Source organism: Falco punctatus, assembly GCF_963210335.1.
Source record: "Falco punctatus genome assembly, chromosome: 4".
NCBI lineage: Eukaryota > Metazoa > Chordata > Aves > Falconiformes > Falconidae > Falco > Falco punctatus.
Window position 1 is genome coordinate 91206113 of NC_137583.1, and position 25494 is coordinate 91231606.

General features: G+C 37.9%; 1 protein-coding gene across 2 annotated transcripts in view; it reads right to left on the reverse strand.

Annotated features, from left to right (window-relative positions):
* The window catches only part of SUGCT (succinyl-CoA:glutarate-CoA transferase), a 340874-nt gene that overhangs the window by 277200 nt on the left and 38180 nt on the right, over positions 1-25494 (reverse strand). For both annotated transcript variants that reach the window (XM_080382153.1, XM_080382152.1), the window contains 2 exons: positions 22244-22335; positions 14864-15007 (listed from right to left, as the gene is read on the reverse strand). In XM_080382153.1, the coding sequence (XP_080238279.1) occupies positions 14864-15007; positions 22244-22335 (236 nt within the window). The remainder of the gene's footprint in view (positions 1-14863; positions 15008-22243; positions 22336-25494) is intronic.

The following is a 25494-nucleotide window of genomic DNA, read 5'->3' on the forward strand; positions in this document are numbered from 1 at the left end:
GCACTTTACAGCACCATAGATAACTTATTTTACACTATATAGGGAACTAGTAACCCAAATATTAATTTATAGCTTTTAAGAAAAAATCATCCTGGAAAACTTCAGTGCTTTCTGTTGTAGAAAGACCAATAATATTCCACTTACACCTTTTCCTTATTTCTGGTGATACGAAAAGGATATCTTTAAATGAGGAAAATTTGAACATAAGACCACAATCCTCATTTGGTGTACATAAACAAAGCTCTCAAAATCACTGACCCTACGCTGGTATTTCTCTAATGACTGATTGTACTGTTTCATACATTTTCCCCTCTCCATGTTGCAATAAATGGTTTGGCACTGATAGATCAATATTCAAGTGTGATTACTTTGGCTTTTGCAGTTATCTGACATTGACCTTCTCATTTGTACATTTGTATTGAAGCTGCTCCCACAGACACGTGCATGGGGTGACCCTTGGCTCTTGCTTCTTGAGTGTTTTTTCATTAAAAAAACACCAAAAACATTTAAGAAAAAAAACAATCTTTACCCAGAAATCTCTACTCCACTTAGAAGAAAAACCCACTCCTCTAATTGAAGTCTAATTACATTCCAGCCGGAAGGCTTAATCAGAGTAGAAGTAAATTCTTACTAGTCTGCAATCTCGCTGCTGCCATAGACAGTGCACGTTTTATGCTACATTCTAAGCATTGACCCAGCTGGTTCAGGATGTTCTTTGTGGCATGGTGCTGTTCTACCAGTCTGTAGGCAGAGAACTATGTTTCAAACTCCTGCAAGAAGGAACTGGGCAATGAACTGGGAACCACAACCTCGCACAGAGGCAAGAAAGCTGCCACAGTTCAAGGCAGCCAGTTCCACAGGGGCCCAGCAGGAAGCCACAGCCTTCCCAGGACCTGTCAACAAACATCACCTTGTGTCTGGGCACGTTAGGGCCTCCCATCTACCCTGGAGTTGAGAGCTCTGCAGGAGCTAAAAGTCAGCTCAAGAGTGGCATACACCCACAGGCTGGGCAGACGGCCCCACAGCAAACCACTGCCCACAAAGCTGCAAGATTTTACAAATTCATCAGTGGCGCCCTGAGAACTGTGCAAAGCAGCATGTGTGACCTTCTCCTGAATTCACATGTTGTCCCATAATCCCTCTCCATATAGTTCTCTCCCCTTCAAGAGCCAGCAATACTGTATATGCTTTCAGCCAGTGCTTTGCAGACCAGCAAATTCCATGAATGCCTTTGAAGAAGTCTGTAAAAGCTAACTAAAAAAGCAAGACTGATATCACGTAGGCCAAGGCTTACAATTAAAGAGCCTACACCCCCTTTAGAAAATGTCATGTTATGAACACTGTGGTCTGGGTAAAAAGCATTTTCTTCCCAGTGACACCGACTCCTCTTAATGTGAGACTCCAGAAAGTGAGCATGAATTCACCCTTCACAACAGAAACCTCCCGGCATTGAAGCATCAGCAAATGGTATAATCCCAGCCACAGATGCAATCCTGTGAAGATAAAGTCAGATCCTTAATGACAAATAACTACACTTTTAGAACAGGTCTCGTATTAGCTCCCTTTTTAGGGCCTTCGAGCCAGGCACTTAAGCAGGTGTCCAGCTCCGTGCCACGTGTCCAAGCCCATGCAGCTTGTGGGACTTGCTGATTTAAGTTACCCCCTTGATCAAACAGCACACGGCAAATCACAATCACACAAATTATGTGCTAGGAGGTACTTAATGAACTAGAAACAATAAAAGATACATGCAATGAGAAAAACAAAAGTAATGTATTTAAAACCCTACCTTGAACACAGATTTTTCAAAGAAGAAAAACAAAGCAAAAGATACTTTAAAGTGCACAATTGTGTAGATATATATTTTTTGTGTAAAAATGCCAGCTGAAAACAATATTTGCTTTACAAAAAAACCTTTAGACTACATATTATAGAGGGAAACTCAGGCATCTTCAGAAACATAAAGCATTTGGATAGCAGAGAACTGCCAAGTTCAGTAAGATGCAACAACAAAAAGAAATTATCTACAAATGATTTTTTAGATGAGCTATTTAGAGCTTATAAAAGACCAGAATGAATGCTTCTGTGCTTGCCACAGCACGGAGATCATTTCCTGATTAAAATTCAATTAGTATTAACAACAGCAAGGATTGATGCAACTAAACAGATATAGGACTTGAAATTTCAGAAATGCGTATTATTTAGTACACAGTTTCAAGAGAAAGTAAATGTTAAACTGACTCCTATCCCTCCATAGTCTCCACTTAAAAAAAAAAAATAAAACAGAACAACAAACCTACACACACTCAGATTAATTTTAGGTGAAGGATCAGAAATAAAAATTCTAACCACAGAATCTATTAAGACCACACTTCAGCACTGACATGAAAAAAGGGGAAAAAAAGATTTAATTAAAATAAGTTCTGTTTGAAGAAAACAACATTTTAAAATGAAAAATAAATTACATTTTCTTGATTAAAATAAAATACTAATCAGATTTTTCTGAAAGTGTGAGAAAACAAACTACTTAGACCACTGAAAAATTCTTGTTTCAGCTCCATAACAGCACAGGAACAGCTCTAAGGAACGTAACATTAAAAAAAAAATCTATTAAAAAGAATATTAAAAAAACCCAAGAACTCCAAAGTTAGTCTGTACGCTGCAAGATCTTGGTGCACTTACATACAAACTTTAATCATATGGTCCAATACTATTTTTCTATCAAGCCTCTGACCTACATTTAATTAGTAGGTACTTACTGAATATTTACTTTCAATTTATTCAGGAATATATAGCCCAATCACTCTTAGAGTCCCTACCAGCCTTTATACACATCACATGTTGTACACATCGCACCTTCTGCCATTCTGAGTTTCTTTCAAAAGACACTTCCCTGAAACAAGGGTGATTCATCTGCCAGATTTCAAGTTTCCACTACAAAGAATGAAGAGACTGAGTTTCTCAGGAGAGGAAAAAAAAAAAAAAAAAAAAAAAAAGAAAAACCCCATCAACGTATTTTCCCATAACTTGTTCCTGGAAACAGATGAATCATTTTAATAGTAACTTTAAAAACAAATCACTTTCTGGCAATTCCATGACATGGAAAATTCAGCCAAAACAGTTAAAACTCTGGCAAAGTTATAAAAAACAAAATCAGACTCTGATAACAGACATATCAGACAACCTTAAGTATAAATAACACTTCTACAATCATTTCCTCAAGTCTCTGTCTTCTCCAAAAAAAGAATGTATATCCACTGAAATATTAAATGCATTACGCCCTGTATTTTCACACAGCTTTACTAAGTCCAAGCAAAATTCAACTTACAGAAAGTTTCTTCTGCTATATTTTACACAGCTTTTTTTAATACTAGAACACGTGTTTTTAAAATTATTCCTTAATTATAGCCTTTTCTGCCAAGAACCTATGCATTTAATATGAATGATAACTTTCTCTTTTACTCTTTGTAATGATGCCTGGTGGTATTTCATTGATTGTTTAGAAAATAGCACAGATCAAGTTCTCAGGGTGGCTTCTATTCATGCAAAGAGCTGCGAGCATACTTGCAAAACACAGACCAGTTTGGGTTGTGGGACGTAGAGGAACTCCTCTGCTGAGTGACAGAGTACAGGGAGGAGGCCAGTAGGTTGAGGACTGTCAGGGAAAACCTGCTGGAATCACACCTTGGCTTCCCTGAGACAGGTCCAACAGGCAGGCAGGATGCATAATAGGGAGGATTTCCCATCCTCTTGCTGCTGGCTGAAGGAGCAGGCGGCAACGGCAACAAGCTCCTGCCTGGCTTGTTGTGCCTGCTGGTCCCCTCTGTGGCCACCCCACCTGCCCCGGGGCCCTCGCAGGCCAGGCATGAGGCTCAGCAAAGCGAAACCAAGCAAGAACGAGGGCAATGATTCATCTAGCTTGGAGGTGTCCCTGGCGTTATGTTGGCCTATGCCCTGCATTAAAAACTGCTTCCATAAAGAAAAACTGATGGGTCCACTGCCATAGGAGACTCCCTTCTGAGGGGACTGAAGACCCAACATGCAGACCAGACCCACGCCTTGGGGAAGCCTGCTGCCTGCCTGGGGCCCCAGTTAAAGGTGTGAGGAGAAAGCTGCCCACCCAGGCACGGCCCTCAGATTATGATCCATCATTGGTTTTTCTGGCAGCAGCAATGAAGTTGTGACAAGAAGTCTGAGGGCAATCAAGAAAGACTTCAGGGCCCTGGGATGGCTGGTTAAGGGATGCGGAACACAAGCAGTGTTCTCCTCTGTCCTCCCAGTTGCAGGGAATGATGGAGGAGGAAACAGGAATACCCAGAAGATCAATGCCTGGCTCCGAGCCTGGCGTCACCAGCAGAATTTTTGGTGTGCTGATCATGGGTCAGTCTACTTAACACAAGGGCTGCTGTCAAGAGATGGGGTACACCTTTCTCAAAGGGGAAAAAGGATCTTTGTGCAGGCATCAGCAGGGCTCATTGAAAGAGCTTTAGATTTGAAGGGATAAAATCAGGCTCCCTAGAGATAAGCCTGGGGCAGCAGGCCAATATCTTTGGGACAGTGTGCTAGCGAGGTCCTTTGCTCTGTTGCCTCAGTGAAGGTAGGAGATGGAGATCCATGTTGCAGCAAAGGCACTAGGGTTATTGATGTGTTAGAAATGACAGAAGCGCTCGAGAACAGTCATGCAGGAATTAGGGCTTCTCCACCCCAGGAAACGTGGCAGGATCAACAGCCCCAACGAAGCGCATCTACACCAGTGCACACAGCACGGGCAACAAACAGGAGGAGCTGGAAGCCATTGCAGCAGGAAAACTGACACAGTTGCCATCACGGAAACATGGTGGGATGACTCACACAACTAGAGCACTGCAATGGGTGGCTATAAAGTCTTCAGGAGGGATAGGCAAAGAAGGAGAGGCAGTGGGGTAGCTCTGTATGATAGGGGGTGTTTGCATTGTCTAGCGCTTAATGATGGTGACGATGGGATTGAGTATTTATGGGTAAGAATCAGGGGGAAGGCCAACAAGGCGGATACCATGGTGAGAGTCTGTTACAGACCACCCAACCAGGATGAAGAGGCAGGTGAAATATTCTAAAAGCAGCTGGGAGAAGTCTCTCAATTGCTAGCCTTGTTCTCATGGGGGACTTGAACTTACCAGATATCTGCTGGAAATACAATACAGCAGACAGAAAACAGTCTAGGAGGTTCCCGGAGTGTGTGGAAGAGACTTCTGTGACACAGCTGGTGAGGGAGCCACTAGGGAAGGTGCCCCGCTGGACCTGCTGTTTGTGAACAGAGGACTTGGGGGTGATGTGATGGTTGGAGGTTGTCTTGGGCATAGTGATCACAAAATAATCAGAGTTTTCAGTTCTTGGAGGAGTAAGGAGGGAGGTCAGCAGAACTGCTACCTTGGACTTCCAGAGAGCCAACTTTGGTCTGTTTAGAAGACTGGTTGACAGAGTCCCTTAGGAGACAGTTGGGAAGGCCAAAGGAGTCCAGGAAGGCTGGACATTCTTTAAGAAGAAACTCTTAAAGGCACAGAGGCAGGCCATCCCAATGTGCTGGAAGATGAGCTGGTGGGGAAGATGACCAGAATGGCTGAACAGAGCTTTGACCATTTCTCAGGAAAAAAAGGAGAGGTTATGACCTTTGGAAGAAGGGGCAGGCAACTCAGGACAACTAGGCGGATGTCATGAGGTTATTCAGAGAGAAAATCAGAAGAACCAAAGCCCAACTAGAACTTAATCTGGCTACTACCATAAAAGACAATTTAAAAATGTGTCCATAAATACATTAGCAACAAAAGGAGGGCTAAGGAGAATCTCCACTCTTTATTGGATGTGGGGGGAAAAGATAGTGGACAAAGGCTGAAGAAAAGTCTGAGGTACTTAAAGCTGCCTTTGCCTCAGTCTTTGATAGTAAGACCAGGTGTTCTCAGGCTACCCAGCCCCCTGAGCTGGAAGACACAGACAAGGAGCAGAACAAAGCCTCCATAATCCAAGGATAAATGGTCAGTGACCTGCTACACCCTTAGACACACACAGGTCTATGGGGCCAGATGGGATCCACCCAAAGGTACCGAGGGAGCTGGCAGAAATGCTCACCAAGCCACTTTCCATCATTTATCAGCAGTCTTAGCTAAGTGGGGAGGTCCCAGAAGACTGGAAGTCAGCAAATGCAATGCACATCTACAAGAAGGGCCAGAAAAAGGTTCCATGGAACCAGAGGCTTGTCAAACTGACCTTGGTGATGGGAAAGGTTATGGAGCAGATCAACTTGAATGCCATTACATGGCACACACAGGACCATCAGTCAGTGTGGGTTTATGAAAGAAGGCAGGTCCTGCTGACTAACCTGATCTCCTCCTATGACAATCTGACCCACTTAGTGGGGTTGAGGGAAAGGCTGTGGATGGCTTCTATCTAGACTTTACTAAAGCTTTCGACACTGTGTCCCACGGCATTCTCCTGAAGAAACCAGCTGCTCACAGCCTGGACAAGTATACTCTTTGCTGGGCAAAAAATTTGCTGGATGGCTGAGCCCAAAGAGTGGTGGTGAATGAAGTTAAGTCCAGTTAGTGGCTGGTCACAAGTGGTGTTCCCCAGGGCTCAGTATTGGGGACAGTCCTGTTTAATAATTTGATTGATGATCTGGACGAGGGGATCAAGTGCACCCTCAGTCAGTTTGCAGATGACACCAAGCTGGGGGGGAGTGTTGAACTGCTGGAGGGCAGGAGGCTCTGCAGAGGGCTCTGGGCAGGCTGGACTCATGGGCCCAGGCCAGTTGTATGAGGTTCAACAAGGCTCAGTGCCGGGTCCTGCACCTGGGTCACACCAGCCCCAGGCAGCGCTACAGGCTGGGGCAGAGCGGCTGGGAAGTGCCTGGTGGGAGAGGACCTGGGGGGGCTGGTCGGCAGCTGGCTGGGCATGAGCCAGCACTGTGCCCAGGTGGCCAAGGAGGCCAACAGCAGCCTGGCTTGTGTCAGAAACAGCATGGCCAGCAGGACTAGAAGAGTGAGGCTGCACCTTGAATCTTGTGTTCAGTGTTGGGCCCCTCACCAGAATAAAGACAGTGAGGTGCTGGAGCGTGTCCAGAGACGGGCAATGAGGCTGATGGACAGTCTAGAGCACAAATCTTACAACAAGCAGCTGAGGGAACTGGGGTTGTTTAGTCTGGGGAAAAGAGGGTTAAGGAAAGACCTTATCACTGTCTACAAAAACCTGAAAGGAGGTGGGTGTTTGTCTCTTCTCCCAAGTAACAAGCAATAGGTCAAGAGGAAACAGCCTTAAGTTGTGCCAGGGGAGGTCTAGACTGGATATTTTTTCTTCAACTAAAGAGCTGTCGAGCACTGGCACAGGCTGCCCAGGGAAGTAGTTGAGTCACCATCCATCGAGGTATTTAAAAGACTTGTAAACGTGGTGCTTAGCCACGTGGTTTAGTGGTGGACTTGGCAGTGCTCGGTTAATAGTTGGATTTGATGATCTTAAAGGTCCTTTCCAGCCTAAACGATTTATTCTATTCTATAAACAGTAGTTACATTTGACAGCTGAGAATGAAAAGAGCAAATCACACAAATAAAATCCAGGCAAACAGATTTTTCCCATATAAAAATTAATTACCTGTGAAGACAGGCATCAGAATAACTATAGCAATTTTTCTTACTATTTGTAATCAGGTAGTATCCATAGACTCCAGTTTTGAATACGACCTACACTTCATGAAGGATTCTATTATTTTATTCAATCAGTAATAAGGACGTTTTCCCATGGAAAGCTACCAACATCCAAAAGAAGGTGTATTAAGGCACTTTATACTTTTGATCTCATGATTAGAAACAGTGCTATTTACATTGAAAATATGCATATACCTAATCATTTACAGCACTCGTCTTTTTGTCTCCACATATATCAGCATTAATACCTACACAGAAAAAAGAACCTTATCTGTGTTTGTCTGCTCTTGACAATGTCATTTTCATCTTATCTGCAGAGAATTGTCCCTCCACAAAACTAATAGTAATTTCAATAGCTTGCGCTGCAGCAGTGCAAGCAGGTAGATGTTTAGATTTTTCATTTGCTACGTAGGGAGGCACAAGCAGAAATGAGTCATGTCTATTTGGTTGGGTGAGAAATGTGCAAATATTCCACCTCTAGTATCACAGTCAAATCTCCTCTGGTGATAACAGTATTATCCCAGAGCAACACTGCATTAATTTTAACACTGAAAGATCTCTGGACATTGCCCATTAAGTACTTACGTGCTAATGTACTAAAGGGATGACAAGAAACAAACGCATGCAATTGAATGAAATGTTTGAAATACGATGTTTTACAATGCACAAGATTGTGTTTCTGTGCCTGTGTAGCATTAATGAACACCCGCAATTTGGTCATCCACAATGCTTTTTTGAGTACTTTAATGTTGTCCACAACACATATGTGGCTCATCTACTAAGCTGTTGAACAACATGCAAGTACAGAGAAACACAGTTCAAAGTTCCATTTGATTTGATAAATAAATGGGTTAAGCATTACTCATGAGCCTGTAGTCAAAATAGAGCACTTCTGCCTGAAGGAATAGTGACAATGACTTGGTTGGAGTAGTTTTGAATAGAGACAACAAATTGGTAAATTATTCTCTGAGGAAGGAAGTTTTTCCTTAACCGATCTACAAAAATATTGAAATAGTACCACAAAAAAACCAAAGTGGCATATTACAAAGTAAGCTTGGATGAAAAAACTTCACATAATTCTTTTATCAGAGAAATCTAGTACTACAAATATTCATTCCAAAGAAGGCAAAGCATTTTTACGAATAACTGAACTCTGATTTTTAGACAGTTTAATGGATACTTGTTTTTGAAGTCCTAAACCAGAGCCTGAACACGTTTTTTTATAGCTTTCATTATAATATAACGCATAACTAAAGAATTATGATCTCTAACCTAATCAGATGTCACTATGCTGAAGAGTTTGCAATTTAACTGATTAGCCAGAAACAATACAGTGCTGAAAAATAAAAACAGGGAAAAACATAGTCATGGCAGCAGAAGTCCATCAGACCAAATAGTCATTAGTCAAATTTATTTCAGCATTATCCTTTAGTTCCTTTTTTATATATTATATATATATATATAATTTTATTATTTTATATATTTATATAATTTTATATATCATAATCTACTGAGAAATTTCAATCAGAGCTATCTGAGGCGATCAAACCAAGTAGTGTTAAAACCTTAGCCAGCGTTCCATCAGCATACACAAAAATGACATATTTGTTAAGATTTATTAATTTCCAGAGGTTCAACAGCACATAGAAATCAGTTGTTTCACTAACTTAAAATTTTCCATGACATAAAATTAAAACCTCTTCCATCGAGCTACAGCTCTTTTTCTTGCTATATACATAAATCTACAAAATGTCTTCTGAAGGCTTCCACGAGTTTAGAGGGAGAGGGGAGCTTCTGGGGTACACTAAAAGTACTGATTGTACTACTAGTTGCTTAAATCATTCCCATTTCTTTTGAACTACCCAGGTTGTCCTTCTTCTCCTAATACTTAGCATGATCCTGAAATATCATCTGCTGGTAATAAACTACAACAAACATCTTGATTCCATTTCCAAAATTACACCCTTATTCAAAGGTCATCTAAATAATAAACTCATTAAAATAAATGTTCTCCTTTGTTTTCAAACTCCCTCCCCCACCCACTCCAGACAGCCATTTTATTTTCTCTGTGTATTAAAGGGACATATTTCTTCCTATCTCCTTCCTAGTCTTTCTTTTACTGATGACAGAGGTAGCTCAACACAGAAAAATGAAGCTACAACACATTCAGGCTCAGTTTCATTAGCACAAGAACAATAATAGCAAAAACAAAAAGGCACAGAATTTACTGTCAGATAGCTGCTAAAGAAGAAATTCCCTTGCAATCTTGGTATGCACTCTGTTTACAGACTAAAGAAAGCCACTAAATAAATGCAAGATCCAGTTCGTGTATGATCTACCAATGACTTTTTGCATAACTAATCATTAGAAAACACAACACACATTCCACAGAGGCCAATATTAAATTGAGTTACTGTCATGTTAGTATGGTCATCTGGTCTATTCAATAAACTCTGGCTACTTAAAACCCCGAGGGATAAGTTCTGTTCTTAGTTATACTGATGTCCTCAATTAAAATTATTAAGAATAGTAGCCAAGAGAAGTATTTAATGCATGGTATATATTTAAAGAAATGTCCACATCAATTCAGATTTTATTATCTTTCCATATCAGAGCTATGCAGTAAAAAAGACAATGTCTCCAATACAGTGCATACACAATTTTTTTATCGTCACTGACATTAAGAATACAATGTTTTGCAAAGATGATGCTTTATAAGCTTGTAAAAAAGAAACCCTTATTCAAACCATACCCAAAACAAAACAACTGTGTAACTGTCCTCCTGGCCGGCCTCTGAAGTCACCAGCAGCCATGGCCTCTAAAAAAGCAGATTTTCTTTCTGCACTCAGTCAACTCACAACTTTCAGTTAGCCAGCAGAGAAGCAATAAGATTAATCAAGACACCTGAACAGTAATTGAGTTCCAAGACTAATTTTTCTCACACAACTTACTGCTCAGGGATCCTGTGATGCCATACATATCCTGAAGGCAGTGTGTAATTGTTACCAGTTTCACCTATACTCAATAATTTCTAAAAGACATGTCATGAAAGCCCTAAATACAGAGCACTAAAGGAGCCTTAAATAGATGACTTTAAATACAACCATCTCGGGGAAAAAAATGACACAGCACAAAAACTAATAGTTTCTAAATCGCACCATTATCTCAGTAAATTAACTGCCAAAGTAAAGCACAAAGATGGAATACTGAAAATTAGTTATACCAATTTGCTAGGTTTTTTCTAGGGTCATTTCAAAATTTTGAGAAGATTAAGACTTTGTTATGGCAAATACAAATTAAAACATAGTAATCAGAAGCAGAGAAGCGTCTGATGAACAATCATATAATACAAACAATATTAACCACATTATCCTGACTATGTGTTCTGGGAAAAAAATACACTCCAAAACTGCAGAAATGTTAAATGTAAAATACTTCTTCCAGATTTTCAATCCAAGAGAAACTAACTTATTACAGTATTTGTTGGAGCTTGGTTGTAATTAAATACAGGAAGGATATTAAAACTTCCAAGAGATTTTTTTTTTTTAAGCCACAACAGAAGAAAAGGCACAATTGCATAATTGGAACCAAATCCAGAACCCACTTCCTTCTTATTTACTAGCATCCTCTAAAGGACACTATTTAGATGCTGAAAGGCCTGAAACTGACAACTGTAAATCATCTAAAATTCAAAAATTTCAAAGCAATTGTAAGACATGGGTTAAAAGTTTATAGATGAGAGATATAGAAAGTTAGTACTCGCTGCAAAACCACATCCTAGGGGTCACCATATCTCTCTTGTCAATAAAATCCTAGAATTCTATTTTTTGCAGGGAATCAAGTCCTCTTTGGTAGTAATAAGCTGCTATAAAGCTATAGGGCAAACAAGTTTGATACACAGCATTTGAAAGAAAGATGTCATTTTAAGATATTCTAAAAATATTTCTTCTTCAGAGAGCAAGATTTCAGTTATTTCATTCTACACAGACCAGTTAAATACTAAACAAACTTGTCAGTCAGTGAGATTATTTTAAAAACCCTCAGATCATTTTCATTGACAGCTGAATTCAGCTCAGTGCTTTTTGTCATTAGCATATCTTGCAGAAAATTAATATCAAAAGCATTCTTCAGCTCACCTCCACCCCCACCCCCCCAAAAATAATCCACTTGCATTTCTGTAAGGCATGCAGAAAAGTGATAGCACAAACACAGATGGACACGTACATGCTAGGTATTTTTGCTATAAAATAAACCAAGTGGTTTTCAGAGATTTTGAATTATTGAAATGCTTTAACCCCTGGGTTTTTTCTTTTATTTTTTTTTCTTTTCTGACATAGTCAAAGTCATCAATACAGCCCAATGAAGACATACATACAGGCCAGCTTCACAATTCTCAGTTCAGATGAAGGAATGGACAAAAGGTGCAAGCATGCTGCTATATTAGCGCAGTGCATAAAATACTGACAAAAGACAAAAGCTTCATGCAGGTCCCTGCTGTTGTAAAACTATTAATAGGAGGAGAGTTCAATAGCGCCTTTTTTTTTTCCCCCACACCAAAAAAAGATTTTTTTTCTCATTAAAAATTACTACACTCCAGCAAAACTCACGCTGGAGGAAAAGTTACCATGATGCATCTGTTTGACCTCTAGATCCCACCATTAATCAACTGCAACAAGAACCTAACAAGCTGAAAATCTACAACTTTAGATTCCTTATTGTTTTGGCAGCATCCATGAGAGACTTCAAAAGGCTGTTCTTTCTAAACATTCATCACATGAGGAAGAGCTAGCTTTAGATATCTCAGCTTGGTATGTAAAACCATAATCCCCTTGAAAGCATGGATCTTTCAAGAACCTGATCATATCACAGTAATTGTCTAACTTTCCTTTAAAAAAAGCCTTTACCACCAGAAGTCCTGCAAGAGCCATTTCTCCTTCTACACTAAATTTTAGATCTATTGTACTCTTTCTTAGTACACTCACCCTTAAAAACTTACAAGTAACCACCAGTTTTGTGAAAAGGAAGAAAACCAACCATGAAAACTAGATGTTCTCAGAGTCAGCTGGCACTTACCTTTTTCTTCATTCATTTTAACTTTTTTTTTTAATGGGATTGATCACATGGGTTTATTTTTGGTACCCCGGCACCTCAACCATACACATTTTTCCAGTTTAATAAGTGTTCTCATTACAGTCTTGAACTAACACTCTAAAGTTAATTTGGACTGAAGTAATAGTTATCTAAAACAACATAGCTATTTTCTGAATTACAGCTTACACTCATACACTGTTCCAAAACACCAACTTATTTCAGTTTAATTCACCCAACACTGAAGTAAATAAAAACACTTATTTTGCAAAAATGTGCAAGTCTGGAATTATTTCTTAATAACTTTTAGATAACTATAATTTGATAACAAGCATGGAATGAGTTAACGTATAAAATAAAACAGATTCACTCAACTGTCCCTTTACCATTTAGCACTTCTTTAGCTTAGCAGGTAGAAGTCAAACACCATACACGCTTTGTTCACTGACCTATGCAAGTCTCATTCCCTTTCTTGTGCATGCCAGTGAGTGGCCTAAAGGATGATGTGGAACTTCAGATGGAAATTTTGCAATATGAGAACAATTTTGTACATAGCCAAATCTATCCTAAGCAAGGACAAAGATTCTAAAGACAAGTGAGGTGACAAACGTGAAATAAAAGAAGAGAGTCAGAGCAGCACCTGACTTCAACTCTTCTTACTTTCAGCATTTGACAAAATATCAAGTCAGTCAAGAAAGCTCCATTTAAAAAAGCCAAAAGACAGCAGAACAAGGAATCAAAAAATAACAGAATTACTGTGGAAATCAATAGAAATTACCAGAAGTCCTTTTAAGAAAATTAGAAAATAAAAAGATCAAGGAGAAGCTGCCATAATATAAAACACTATGATAACTTAAACAAAAAAACCCCTTCCATATATACACAAAATATTTATAAGTTCAACATACATTAAAAATAGTTCTAAACCACTTATTACATTTTTCAAATACAGACACAACATTTACAAATATACAAAAGTTTAATTAAGAGTTTAGTCCTTACAAACATTTCTGAAACAAATGAAAAATTCTTTGTTTATTTAGGCAAGGGCTTCCCCTCCTTCCCAGATCTGATTTCAGTAGGTATTTAAACGAGAGTAGTAGTTATTAAAAAAAGAGCAACCTCAATCATGAGCCTCAATCATTATTAACATACAATGATATAAGTGGGAAGGAACCTTCGGAGGTCATCTTGTCCAACCTCCTGCTCACACCACAGCCAACTTTTTGCACTATGGGCATTCTACCATCTCTCAAATGTACTGACAGCTATAATGAGAAGAAAAAACCCCAACTAAATAAAGACGAAAATATCAGCACACTGTAGTATCTTTAGTTAGTACTACATACAGTTTTGCTGTATATTTTTAAATGTACGCAAAAAATCCTATGCACCATATACCCAGTTACTACCATCAAGTATCTGTCACCAAGACAATGTACGATCTGATCATATGCAGCTCCTGCCATCATCATTTTCTTCTTTGTGAATTATAAACCATCGCACCAATGGTGCTTACATGTTCAAAGACAATTTAACGTTCTCATTATTTGTGTCATACTTTTCATGATCACATCATCTTTGTCTTTACAATTCTGATGAGATTTCTCTTTAACGTGCCTAGAGAAAATGCTGCATCTTCAAGATTTCTTTATTCTTTAATTCCCAGAGCCAAAAGACAGATCTCCTGAATTACATTACTCTGACACTTGGTTGATACTTGAGTACTCTGGGAGATTTTGCACAAGTCACTCTGATAGTACTATTACCCAGTGCCAAGGCCTCCCTTCCATCAGTGGTTTCACAATTTCTGCTTGTCTATCTCAAATCATCTACTACAATTGTTGCTTACAACCTCAGGGATATTATAGACCTTAATTAACCAATGTTTCAAAGAGTGTGGAGGTCCTTTCTAAAAAGCGAAAACCAAATATAATGCATGTCATATAAAAATGTCACTACCAGAGTTGCAGAATAAGGGAACTGTCATTAACGCCATTATTTTCATTATTATTGTTGTCATTAGTTGCACTAATTTGCATTAATTTATATCTAAATGGCTCAAACATCCTTGCAACTAAAAGCAATTATTTTAGAACTCCTACCTGAGATGACAAGAGATTGCAGTCAATGTGCAGTCCTTTCCCCGTCTTATACCTCTGAAGTAAACCAGCCATAATTGCTCCATATGTATACAACCCAGTAGCAAGGTCTGTCATGGCTACTCCTGGTCTAACTGGCTCACCATCCTGAAGAAAAAGAAGAAAACACCCAAAAACAAACAAAACAATTTAAAAAAAAATGAAGAAAAAAGAAAAGCAGAAAAGAAAACAAGCAGAGGCAAACCATTACTTTTTGTGGTTTTGTACATTCTTCACCAGACTCATCTGAAAAAAAGTGTTTACATGTTTCTGCAAGAAGAGTATCTTTGAATGAACTAAAGTATAAAATTTACCACCAAAGAACAGATGTTCTTGCAGTACCTACACAACACTAACTTCACAACGCTGCAGGCTACAAATAGTGAATGATTTATTGTGCTACTTTTTGGCCTAATAACATAATGCTTCAACTCACCAGTGCAAAAAGAAAAGAGATATTGTTAGAGACAAGAGAATCCAGTGAAAACTGAATTTCATCAAGCCTAGGTGCCAAAGGTCTAAAGAATTTCCACAGTACACTGACCCAGGTACATGTCTGTCCGACAGGCAGAACCATATTGTTTAGCTCTTCTCACTCTTTTTCTCCCTCTTCTTCTGGCCCTCCCCCAGCCAAATCTCAGGGGTTTTATTTTCCAATATACACACCCCAGGCTTTCAGTGGGAAAACAGAAACAACTTATTTTTATTTACACGTGTACAGGTTACACATGTAAGTACGTGCAACTCCTTGACCTTCTGAACAACAATCACTGGAAAGCTGGTGGTTCAAGTCTCCATTTTCAGAATGTCATTTCTTTCTCAAGCATCAAGGGAAGAACCTTTGGTTTACTTCATGTGTTTCAGAACTTCCCTAATCACTGCTACAAAATATGGCCCATCTGCAGTCAATGGCAAAATGAACTTATAATTTCAGTCAAGGTAGGCTTTTATCATAGGAGCTTAAAGGTGCTGCTTCTGAGACATTCTCCCATTTCCTAGTCTGAAAAGTTTGTGGTTGGATGCTCTTTCTGACAGTAATTGCTTACCCTGAAGTTCAGTCCACAAATACCAATGCAAAGCTAACTGACTCTTTCGGAGTTTCAGCACTTAAGTGAATCATAACTCAACTTAAAATCAGTATATTTGATAAATAATAACCTTTGTCAAAAATTCCATAAATGCCTTTAAACTAATCTAGCATAAATTCAATTAAATGAAATTTACAGAATTGATTAGTCATGTCTAAACTTCCAAGTGCAGTCATACTTGTAAGATTGCAAGCGTTATGTTTACTGATAATTATATTTTTTAAAAGTGTCTTGGCTTCAAGTAAAACATTTAAAACTTATCTTCACCACATTTTTTTTTCTTTTGCATTCCAACAGGATTTACATAAGCCTGGTATCAAATCACGTATAAGTTAAAAAATATTTTAAGAAAAATAATATCATACTGCATTTTCAATTGCATTAATAAGTCAAGTCTAGGAAAAAAGACTGTAGTACAGGTACAGTATTTTCTATATAAGAAGGAAAACGCTGCTATTTTATTCATATCATAAAAGTAACTAAACAAAATTATAAAATTGGTATTAAATATGACAAAAATAAAAAAATCTCAGTTACTATCATTCAAACTGCAGTAAGGATTAGTCTGTGATTATATAAAGCGTACACATGAAGGATGATGCATAAACTACACATCCTTAAAGTGTACTCTTCCTTTAGTGAATACTTCAGGTTTTCAAAGAATCTCTTATTTCTTCTTCTCCATACTCTACACTTAAGTACTTCAGATTCCCAACGGAAAGGACAACTCAAAGGTTCCATCCATTTACCACTCACCTTGTACCCAGCTCTGGGGGAAAACAGGAAAGGAAATTCTTTATTTTTGTATGCATAGGCCTACTGAGAAAGTTAAATAGAATGTGAGAATATGCTTGCTCCTCAGAGCTATCACAAAGAAATACAAATCGGAATTAAAAAAAAAAAAATGCCCACATTATCTGCTCTAAGTTCTCAGTTTGTTAAACTGTTCTTTCTTCATTGCAACCAAGCTGCTAGGATAACAGGAAATCAAGACGACTTAAAATTTTGCAAACAGATGTGCAGCAACATTCCTAGTTTGAAAACACTTTCCACTGTTTTCAAAGAGTCATTTATTTCATCCTTGATAGAGAAAACTACACCCTGAAGATATAAAAATCATGACAATTTTAATAGATTGTTACAGGTGAATTTGAATTCTTGAGCTTTGATTCCAGCACTTACCTCATCAAGTACTAAACCACCTAACATTTTAAAGCAAACACTTCCTTTGCCTAAGTAAAAAGTTCACCTTTGTTTCTAAAAATACTTCCAGAATTTCCCCTTACAGAACACTTCTACAAACTACTAGCACTATACCGCTACATTGTTTTTAACGTGTTAGCTTTACTTCATCCTAATACTCCACAACCTAGAATTCTGCAGCAATCCACACAATTTGTGCTCTTCCTTGGTCTTTCTACCAAGATCCACTAGTAGCTGCCATCTTCACCCTTTAATCAGCTTCTAATGTCCACTTGTGCCATAAGCCAGCCTTCCTGTGGCAGGATGCACAGCTGTAAGTACTATGCAACAGAGACATTCAGGTTTTCACCTCTATGCTGCAGAACAAGTGGTACAAAGCTGCTTTATAGGAAGGATAAAGGTACACGCACGGAGAAACTTTTCTTTAGACAGGGCTTCTGATAGCACAGCAGTACTTCTGTGTAGCTAACATTATGAGGATCTACCCAGTAGCTTTTATTCAAGTGAATTGTTTTAAAAGTAACAAACACCATCACCTCTGCCAGCCAAAAGTTGTATTACTGTTCTGGTAGAAGGACAGCATGTAACCCTAGTCAGGGAGAAAATACTTATTTCAGCAAACAAATCTGCCATCCAGGCTCAAGGGCTGGGTTGAACCCTAATTACAGGCAGCACCAGGACATGCCCTTTGCTCATTGAAACAATGAAGATCCACTCCAGTACAGACCTTTTCTTCCATCACTGCACTTTGGTATTGCTCAATCTTACCCCTAGTTTACACTTTTATTCCTAGGTTTTTATATTTGCTAAATTCTTTACAATTTGTGAACATATTCTGGCCCAGAGATAGCCACAACACGTTTTGGAAGCTTCCACTCCAGTTATTTTTTTGCCTTTTGACATTATTTCTCTACCCAAACTCACAACAGTAATATAAAAATGATCCATTAAAAATGGAAATTGTTCTGAAATGACATGCTTAATAAAAATATTCAAAGTCCAGTAGCCATTATGGATGGGAAATAGCTGCTGAAGCTAATATGAACCAGCAATGGCTTAATTTTTCAACAGCTCTGAGCTATACACCACGTGTACTCCTTTGTTGCAGTTTGTTTGGTTTTGAGCTGAAGAATGGCCCCTCTGGTATTGTAGATCCCAATCATGTCTTGCTGTCTCGTGTTCAGTAAAACATAAATATTTCTTCAGCAAGAAAGAATGCACCAACATAAAGATAACTCTAAATACCAAAAACTGCATGTTATAATCCACTTGAAGATGGAAGGAAATTTGTAACCAAATTGGGTTTTATTTAATTAATTTCAAGTTACTGCCTTAATGAGTCATAGACATTTTCATCAAAGTGATATTCATCTGGTACGGATGTATCTCAAAATATTAAATAAAATCTTTCTATTCATCAAATATGAAACTTGAATGTGACGTTTAACCAGGAAATACCTATAAATTATGTCATCCGGGACAATAAAAGTATCTGTGTAAACTTCCTCCTTTAGCATATTTTAATTTGTGTAAAGAAAAAATGTTGCTTGAAGCAATTACTTTTATTCAGAATGGGTTTGTGGTACAGATTTACACAGAACAGATTCCCCACTATTGCTTGTAAATTTTCATACACACACTAGAATTTCAAATTTCACAGGTGTCATACATTTCTAATACAGAGGTAATCAAGTACATGTGTAAGAGCTTGAACTCCATGCAAATTTCTGCACATGAAAACATGGTTTAAAGATGACATTCCACTGTACACTGAATGGGTTTGATTTTGTACAATCACCAAAAACACTAGCACAAATGCAATTGTTTGTGCATGTAACTTTGCAATACTGCAGAAGTTACAGCCTGATTTCAAGCTTCAGAATTCTGCTCAGAAGCATTTCAAATTAATTAGCATTAAGTCATTGCAGTAACAATGATTTCCTAGCAAAAAAAAAAAAAAAAAAAAGGCAAGCCATTCAGGATTTCTTTATGCAAGAATCTTCTCTCAGATCTTAAAAATCAGACGTGTAAAGAATATGATATTGCCTCTCCTTCAGGAGGTATACACTGTGTGCCAAATGTTATATTACTGTATATCTTTGGCACATTCCACATTTGTATTACACTAACTTTATCTCCTTTATAAAAAGATAGCTTGAATAAAATACATTTCGGTTAGAAATTTCCATCTTCCACTGATCTCTTCACTGCCTCAAAAATCATACTGTTACATGAAATATAAAATACTGAAGAAAATGAATGTTATATATATGACAGACTTAATGAAGGTTTAAGTTTTGCTCAAAATCCTGTGCTGGTAATATACTGATTTCATGGCTTAATAGTAAGACTTTACTGACTGGAGGCACAGCCTCAGTACCCAATAAAGTTATGTGGAATATATACTGCTATTAGTTCTATCCATTTTTAAAATGTCAGATACAGGACATATTTTTAATATCCTGTTACTAAAATGCTTAGTGAGGAACTGTAAATACATATTAGCATACCTCAAAATTAAGCACTTTGGTGATGTATGTAGATGTTTTGCTACTGTTGCTCTAATTCATTATAATTTGTCTACTGCATCAGCTGACACCTCTAAGACCATTGTGCAAGCACATTCAATGGCTTGTTTAATGGGAAGTTTCCACGGAGCACTGCTATACTGATGTTATTATGCTGATTTATCCATACCTACTGCAATGCAATACACGGCCAAGACAGTCTGTTATAACTTTTTTCCTAGTCTATAAGACTGACACTTTCAATTTTATTTAAGAAAAAAAAATCATATTCTAGTTTACTAGGTTATGCTTCAAATGGTCATGTTACTTTCAGTATATGAATTCCATGTTATCTAGTCAGCAAGTAATTCAAGGTTTAATAAAGTAAGACAGCACAAAAAGTCAGTAAGATTCTTTTTTCTTCTTTGCTTTGGCCACTTTTCCACATGCTGACTGAAACAAAGTTTTCTACTTTTTTTCAGAGTTGGTTTTGTAGAATTTTAAATACAACCCAATGACATGAACATAAATGTAGAACATGGAAAATCTTACTATTAATAATACATTATTATTTTAAAGTAACTTTCGAACAAGCAGACAATATGATTTTAAAGCCACGTGAGTAAATTTTCACTACAACAACAAAAGGCACATTTGCTTCTCTGGAGTCATTGACCACTTAAGTCTTTCAAACAGAACCATACATCAGAAAAGGGTTTTGGGAAACTGATGAAATACTATATAAACAACTTAAAATAAGGAAAAATTAGAAGCAAGTTTTAGCATGTTTATTTTAATCATGCAAGAGAATGACTAAGTTTAAATGAATTGTTAAGAGCCCCCAGTGAATAGACAGAACTGTTACTAACAATGATTAAATGATTCCTATGATTACATTGCCTCAAGTCCTGGTGAGGTGATGCGAACATCTGGACTTCCAGTGTACAACTTACCACAGCCTTTTAATAAAATCCATCTTCATAATGGCCACTGAAGACTATTACTCTCATAATACAACTTCTTTGCAATTATTCAGTATAACACTTGTATTTTCTGTCGTTCACATATCATTGCAAGGCTTTACAAGGGTCCTATTTTTTTTTCAATTGTTTCAACATACATAATTCATATGGTACCAACAACACTTGCCCCTTTCTACCAGTTTATACTCCCATTCAATTTTGTTCGGTATATTTTGAGGTGTGCATGAAGTTTCTGGCATTGAATTGGAAATATTAACCTTCACTCTACAGACACCAGGGTCAGAATCTAAAGATTATTTACACTACAGTTACTGTGGTCAGTCATTGCTTAGTGCATATGTGCATTATACATTTGAGAAGTACCTGCAAGGACTGCACTCAACTTCATGTCTTTTCGTGTTTCGAGATGGAACATCCTATGGGTATCATTAACATGGCAGCAATGGGCAGACTGTCGTAGGACATTAGGCACGAAATCCTTCAGCTTACTCAGTCTAACAATGCCTGACTTTTTTTTTTTCTTCTTCTTCTTTTAATAGGAAGGAGGGCTCTGGTAACAATAATTGCCACAAGGCACAGAGTTCGGATGTTTGCCATTGTTCTCAGCAGAAAACAAGTCTATCTGCAGAATATCAATCCTACAGTTGAGTTATCCAGATCATGCTTGGTTAGCTTTCAACAAACCCAGACAAACATGAGTATCTGACACTAAGTACAGAAACTTGATTAATTCCTTGTTTATCTAGGGCATGCAAGTATCATATTCTAAAGATCTGCACTACTGCTTCCAGAGTACCAGCAGCACCACCACAGAAACTAATGTTTATGATGCCTAGAACAGACCTGTAACACTATCTCACTTAAGCAACATTTGGAGACAACATCCCCTGCATCTGTAGGTGATTCAAAGTCAGGTTAAGTAAACGCTTATTTGACCAGCATTTTTCCAAGGTAAAGACACACATTCTATGCATCCCTGAAATCCAGATACTAGACTCCCTCTATGCTTCCTGCACTATTGGAGCTACTTTGGATATAGGTGGAAATAGCAGCACATAAATCTTTTCCAGAAACACTAATGGCATCTCTCTGCTTATTTTCAGGCAGGATGATGAAAAAGACAGTTTGTCAGAGTTACTTGGATGGTTTCATAATTCCCTCTTTCAAAGAGGGAATATCAGTATCAAAGCATAGGTGAGAATTCCCATATATATGTATGGTTCCATCATCCAGGTGTCAACAATATGTCTATTACAGCTCTTGAAGTGACTACAAGTGGCCATTAACAGGTTAGCATAAATTGTCAGCTTATTCACTAGAGGTTTAGGATACCATTTGTCTTACATTTTCTGTTTCTCTGGTGTTGGCTTTGTAAGCCTGGAGTGAGATACTTGAAGGATGTAAGTACTATCATTTTCTTAGATTCCCAGAGATATGTCTCTTGTCAGACTCAGGAGTGCATGTATAACAGATGTCTTAGCATAAACTAACTTGCTCCATGCAGCGTCAGGTTTCATATATAGCACAAAAAAAGCTATTAGATTTCTAAGTTGAGCACCATACCTCATGCCCTGTGATATGCATGAGACCAGAAAAAGCAGCTGCAATGGAATCATATCCACCTCTCTGAACCATTGGACCAGTCTGACCATAACCTAAAACAGAAAGGGAACAATTAGTAATTCCATCAAGGACAAGTATGACAAGCACATATTACCATATTAGTACAAAAAGGAACGAATTAGTATTACTCATCAGCTTTTTTTCACAAGTTGTCCACACTGTACAACCAATGAATGCTACTGTATTCTATTAATTCCTGCATATTTTTAAGAGTTTACTGTTAGATTTATCCTGTGCAGGTTGATGATGTCTTTAGTATTAATTCTAGACAGATTCCTTGCCCTCCTATGTTTCATTCACTTTGGGTAGAATCCCTTTTTTAATCTGTTGTGTCAGCTGAGGTGGGATTCAGATGTCATTTTGGAGGCTGCATGGTATCTCTACGGGCCTCCAACTGCTGTCCAACTGGGCCCATGCTGCTTGAGTTATATCTCCACTCTGCCATAAAGATACCTGGAATACCACAAGCGATACTAAAATCATGGAACTGTGGTTTAGACACATTAATTGTTCCTCTCTTACATCTCTTACTTTATTCCACATCAATAGAACTACCTTTGAAATAAAACATTGTTTAGAACAGAGGGGAAGGCTGGCCCTTTAGCAAGTACAGACAATCTGTTTGACAAGAGTTAGCAACAATGAAACACAAAATACAGAAAAACTTTAACAGAACTACATAAATACAGCTTTGTTCAGCTATAGAATTAACTTTGAATGAACAGCTATAGCCAGAAGGATGCTGTCTTGCTTTTGTCTGCTTTAACTCAACATGTTCTTTCAACAGCCACCACAAAATCTTCCCACTGAGGAGGTCTTGCTGGATCAACTGAAAAGGTTACAAATCCAGACACTAATCCTATTCCTCTGCCAGGGGTTACTGCCCTGTTCAGTCATGGTATAACCTAATAATTTAAGGCTGAAACTGGAGGCAGTTAATATACTGTACCTGTACAATGTAGTGACCTTAAGTAGTCAAAAAGCCAAGTCTGGTTTTCTTTTTATGGACCCAGTGACCACCACCACAGAGGGGAGAAGTCATCAGGGAAGGAGCAACATGTTTGATTGCTATTATTAGAACTAATAGAAACCATCAGAGCCCTTAAGACTCAGATATTAGAGTCTCTCCTCCTCCTCAAAGAGGTAGCAAATCCAAAAGCTATTCTTATGCTTTCTTTTTCCTTTCAAATATCTTTAGGAGAAATCCCCTAATTGCAGGAGCAAACTGTTAGGAGATATCTGTCACAGACAAGATTCCTAGTTTGGCTGGCACTTTTAAGGCAGTGTTTCTGTATTACTCTTAGCTGTGAGGACAGTATTAAAATAAGAATATTTCAACATATACTGCAAGATAACTTCCTTAATCTCCTAAACTCCTTTTAATTATTCTCCCAGAACAGTCTTTTCTATATACAGACAGTCTGTTTAGTAGATGTAATGATCTAAGCACTGGCTATGTTCGTTACAGCACACAATTAAAAGTCAGTCATTGGGGTAATCTTCCTCAGCTCCTCCACTTGGACCAAGGCTGTTACATACAAAATTCGTAAATGGCTTCTAATGTACAGTGCAAGAGAACAATGATCACTTCAAACTGGAGTTAACGCACTTTGCTACTCCAATTAGTATTTAGTAAATCATACCAGGCAAAACAATTGCCACTAGCCATACCGATTTCTCCATTACACCACAAATTATCTTAATTACCTGCTGTTTCTCTAGAGACATCAGATCCACATTGTGCAAAGTTGAGGAAGAACTCAACTTCTACACTCTGTATCACAGGGAATAAATATCAGGATACGACAGCCAACACATTAACGTTGTCAATGTGGCCTCAAAATAAACTTTTCAGAAGAAAGGATTAGACATTTTTCTTATGGTCAAACCTGCACCTTATTGACTTCACTACTCACAAGAGAGAAGAAAAAAAACCCTACCAGTTTACCCCGTTTTATTCAAAACCATGTCTCTGACAACAGCTGACTAAGACCCTAGAGAACAACTGGTGACATTTCCTTTCATATTCACACACTTCACAGAAAATAACAGTGTTTTCATTTTCAAACATCAGAGGACTAGCAAATAAAATAAGGTGGATCAACCCAAAAATGCTCTGAAGGGCTCTAACTAGACATATACCATTATCTCATTGGAATGAACTGTAGCATTAAAACCATTTAAATGTGTGGGGCCACTTCAAACACAGAATCTTGCTCAATAAAAAAAAAAAAAAACAACAAAAAACCATACTCAAAACAACTTTAATTGAATAGTGAAAAGCATATTGAAGTAAGTGAGAAATTATGTACTGGCCTCAATTATTAAGAAAGAAAAGACATCTCAACACGTCTGCTCACACAAATGTTTTCATAAACAGAAAACATCTGAAAATTAAGTGTTTAGTATGTAGACAGAACAACTATAAAATGCTTTGCAATGCTCTTCTGGTAAGGACAAACACTGATCCCTCAAACACTATACTATATTCAGAAAAGATGACAGGCAACAAGTAATGCATCTTTCTAGTGGGATTTTAGAAATATGATTTTTTTAAAGTCCTTTTCACACATTATAGCAGCCTGGTTTCAAAACAAGGTTTTCTGGTTAAAATTAGAGGTTCTAAGGAATGTTTAATTAGTTTTCACAGGTCACAGTAGATTAACCAGAAAAAAATGCATAATTTTGCTTCTGATCTGAATTCTGAACCGACAAAGCTAGTGTGGGAACAAAATCTGTTGTCATTGGAGATGGTTTGCCCTGGGAACTACGGACATATAAAATGCCTGGAAGAGGTAGCCACCTAACTGTAAGAGTTAAGTAACAAACACCTATTCTTAAAAATGAAAGATGTCATTATCCAGACAAAAATCAGAGGCTGAACATTATCACTCTACTAAACTACACAGGTCAGTGGAGCAAACCAGTGCAGAAGTTTTAGAAGCAACTATGAGCACAAATACAAAATGTTTGAAGGAGAGCACAAAATTACATTCGGAAAATTTTCAGCCTGGCTCACAGATCTCACCATAATTGTAATATATACACACAGACTTTTATATCTGTGTACATATACATAAAAATAAATAAAACAACTTCTTAAAGATATAAAAATGCCACCTGAAGTTCCTGTTTGTCCAAATACCCTGCACTCTCCCACACTTAAGTCGAGCATGCAAAAGCATAGATTT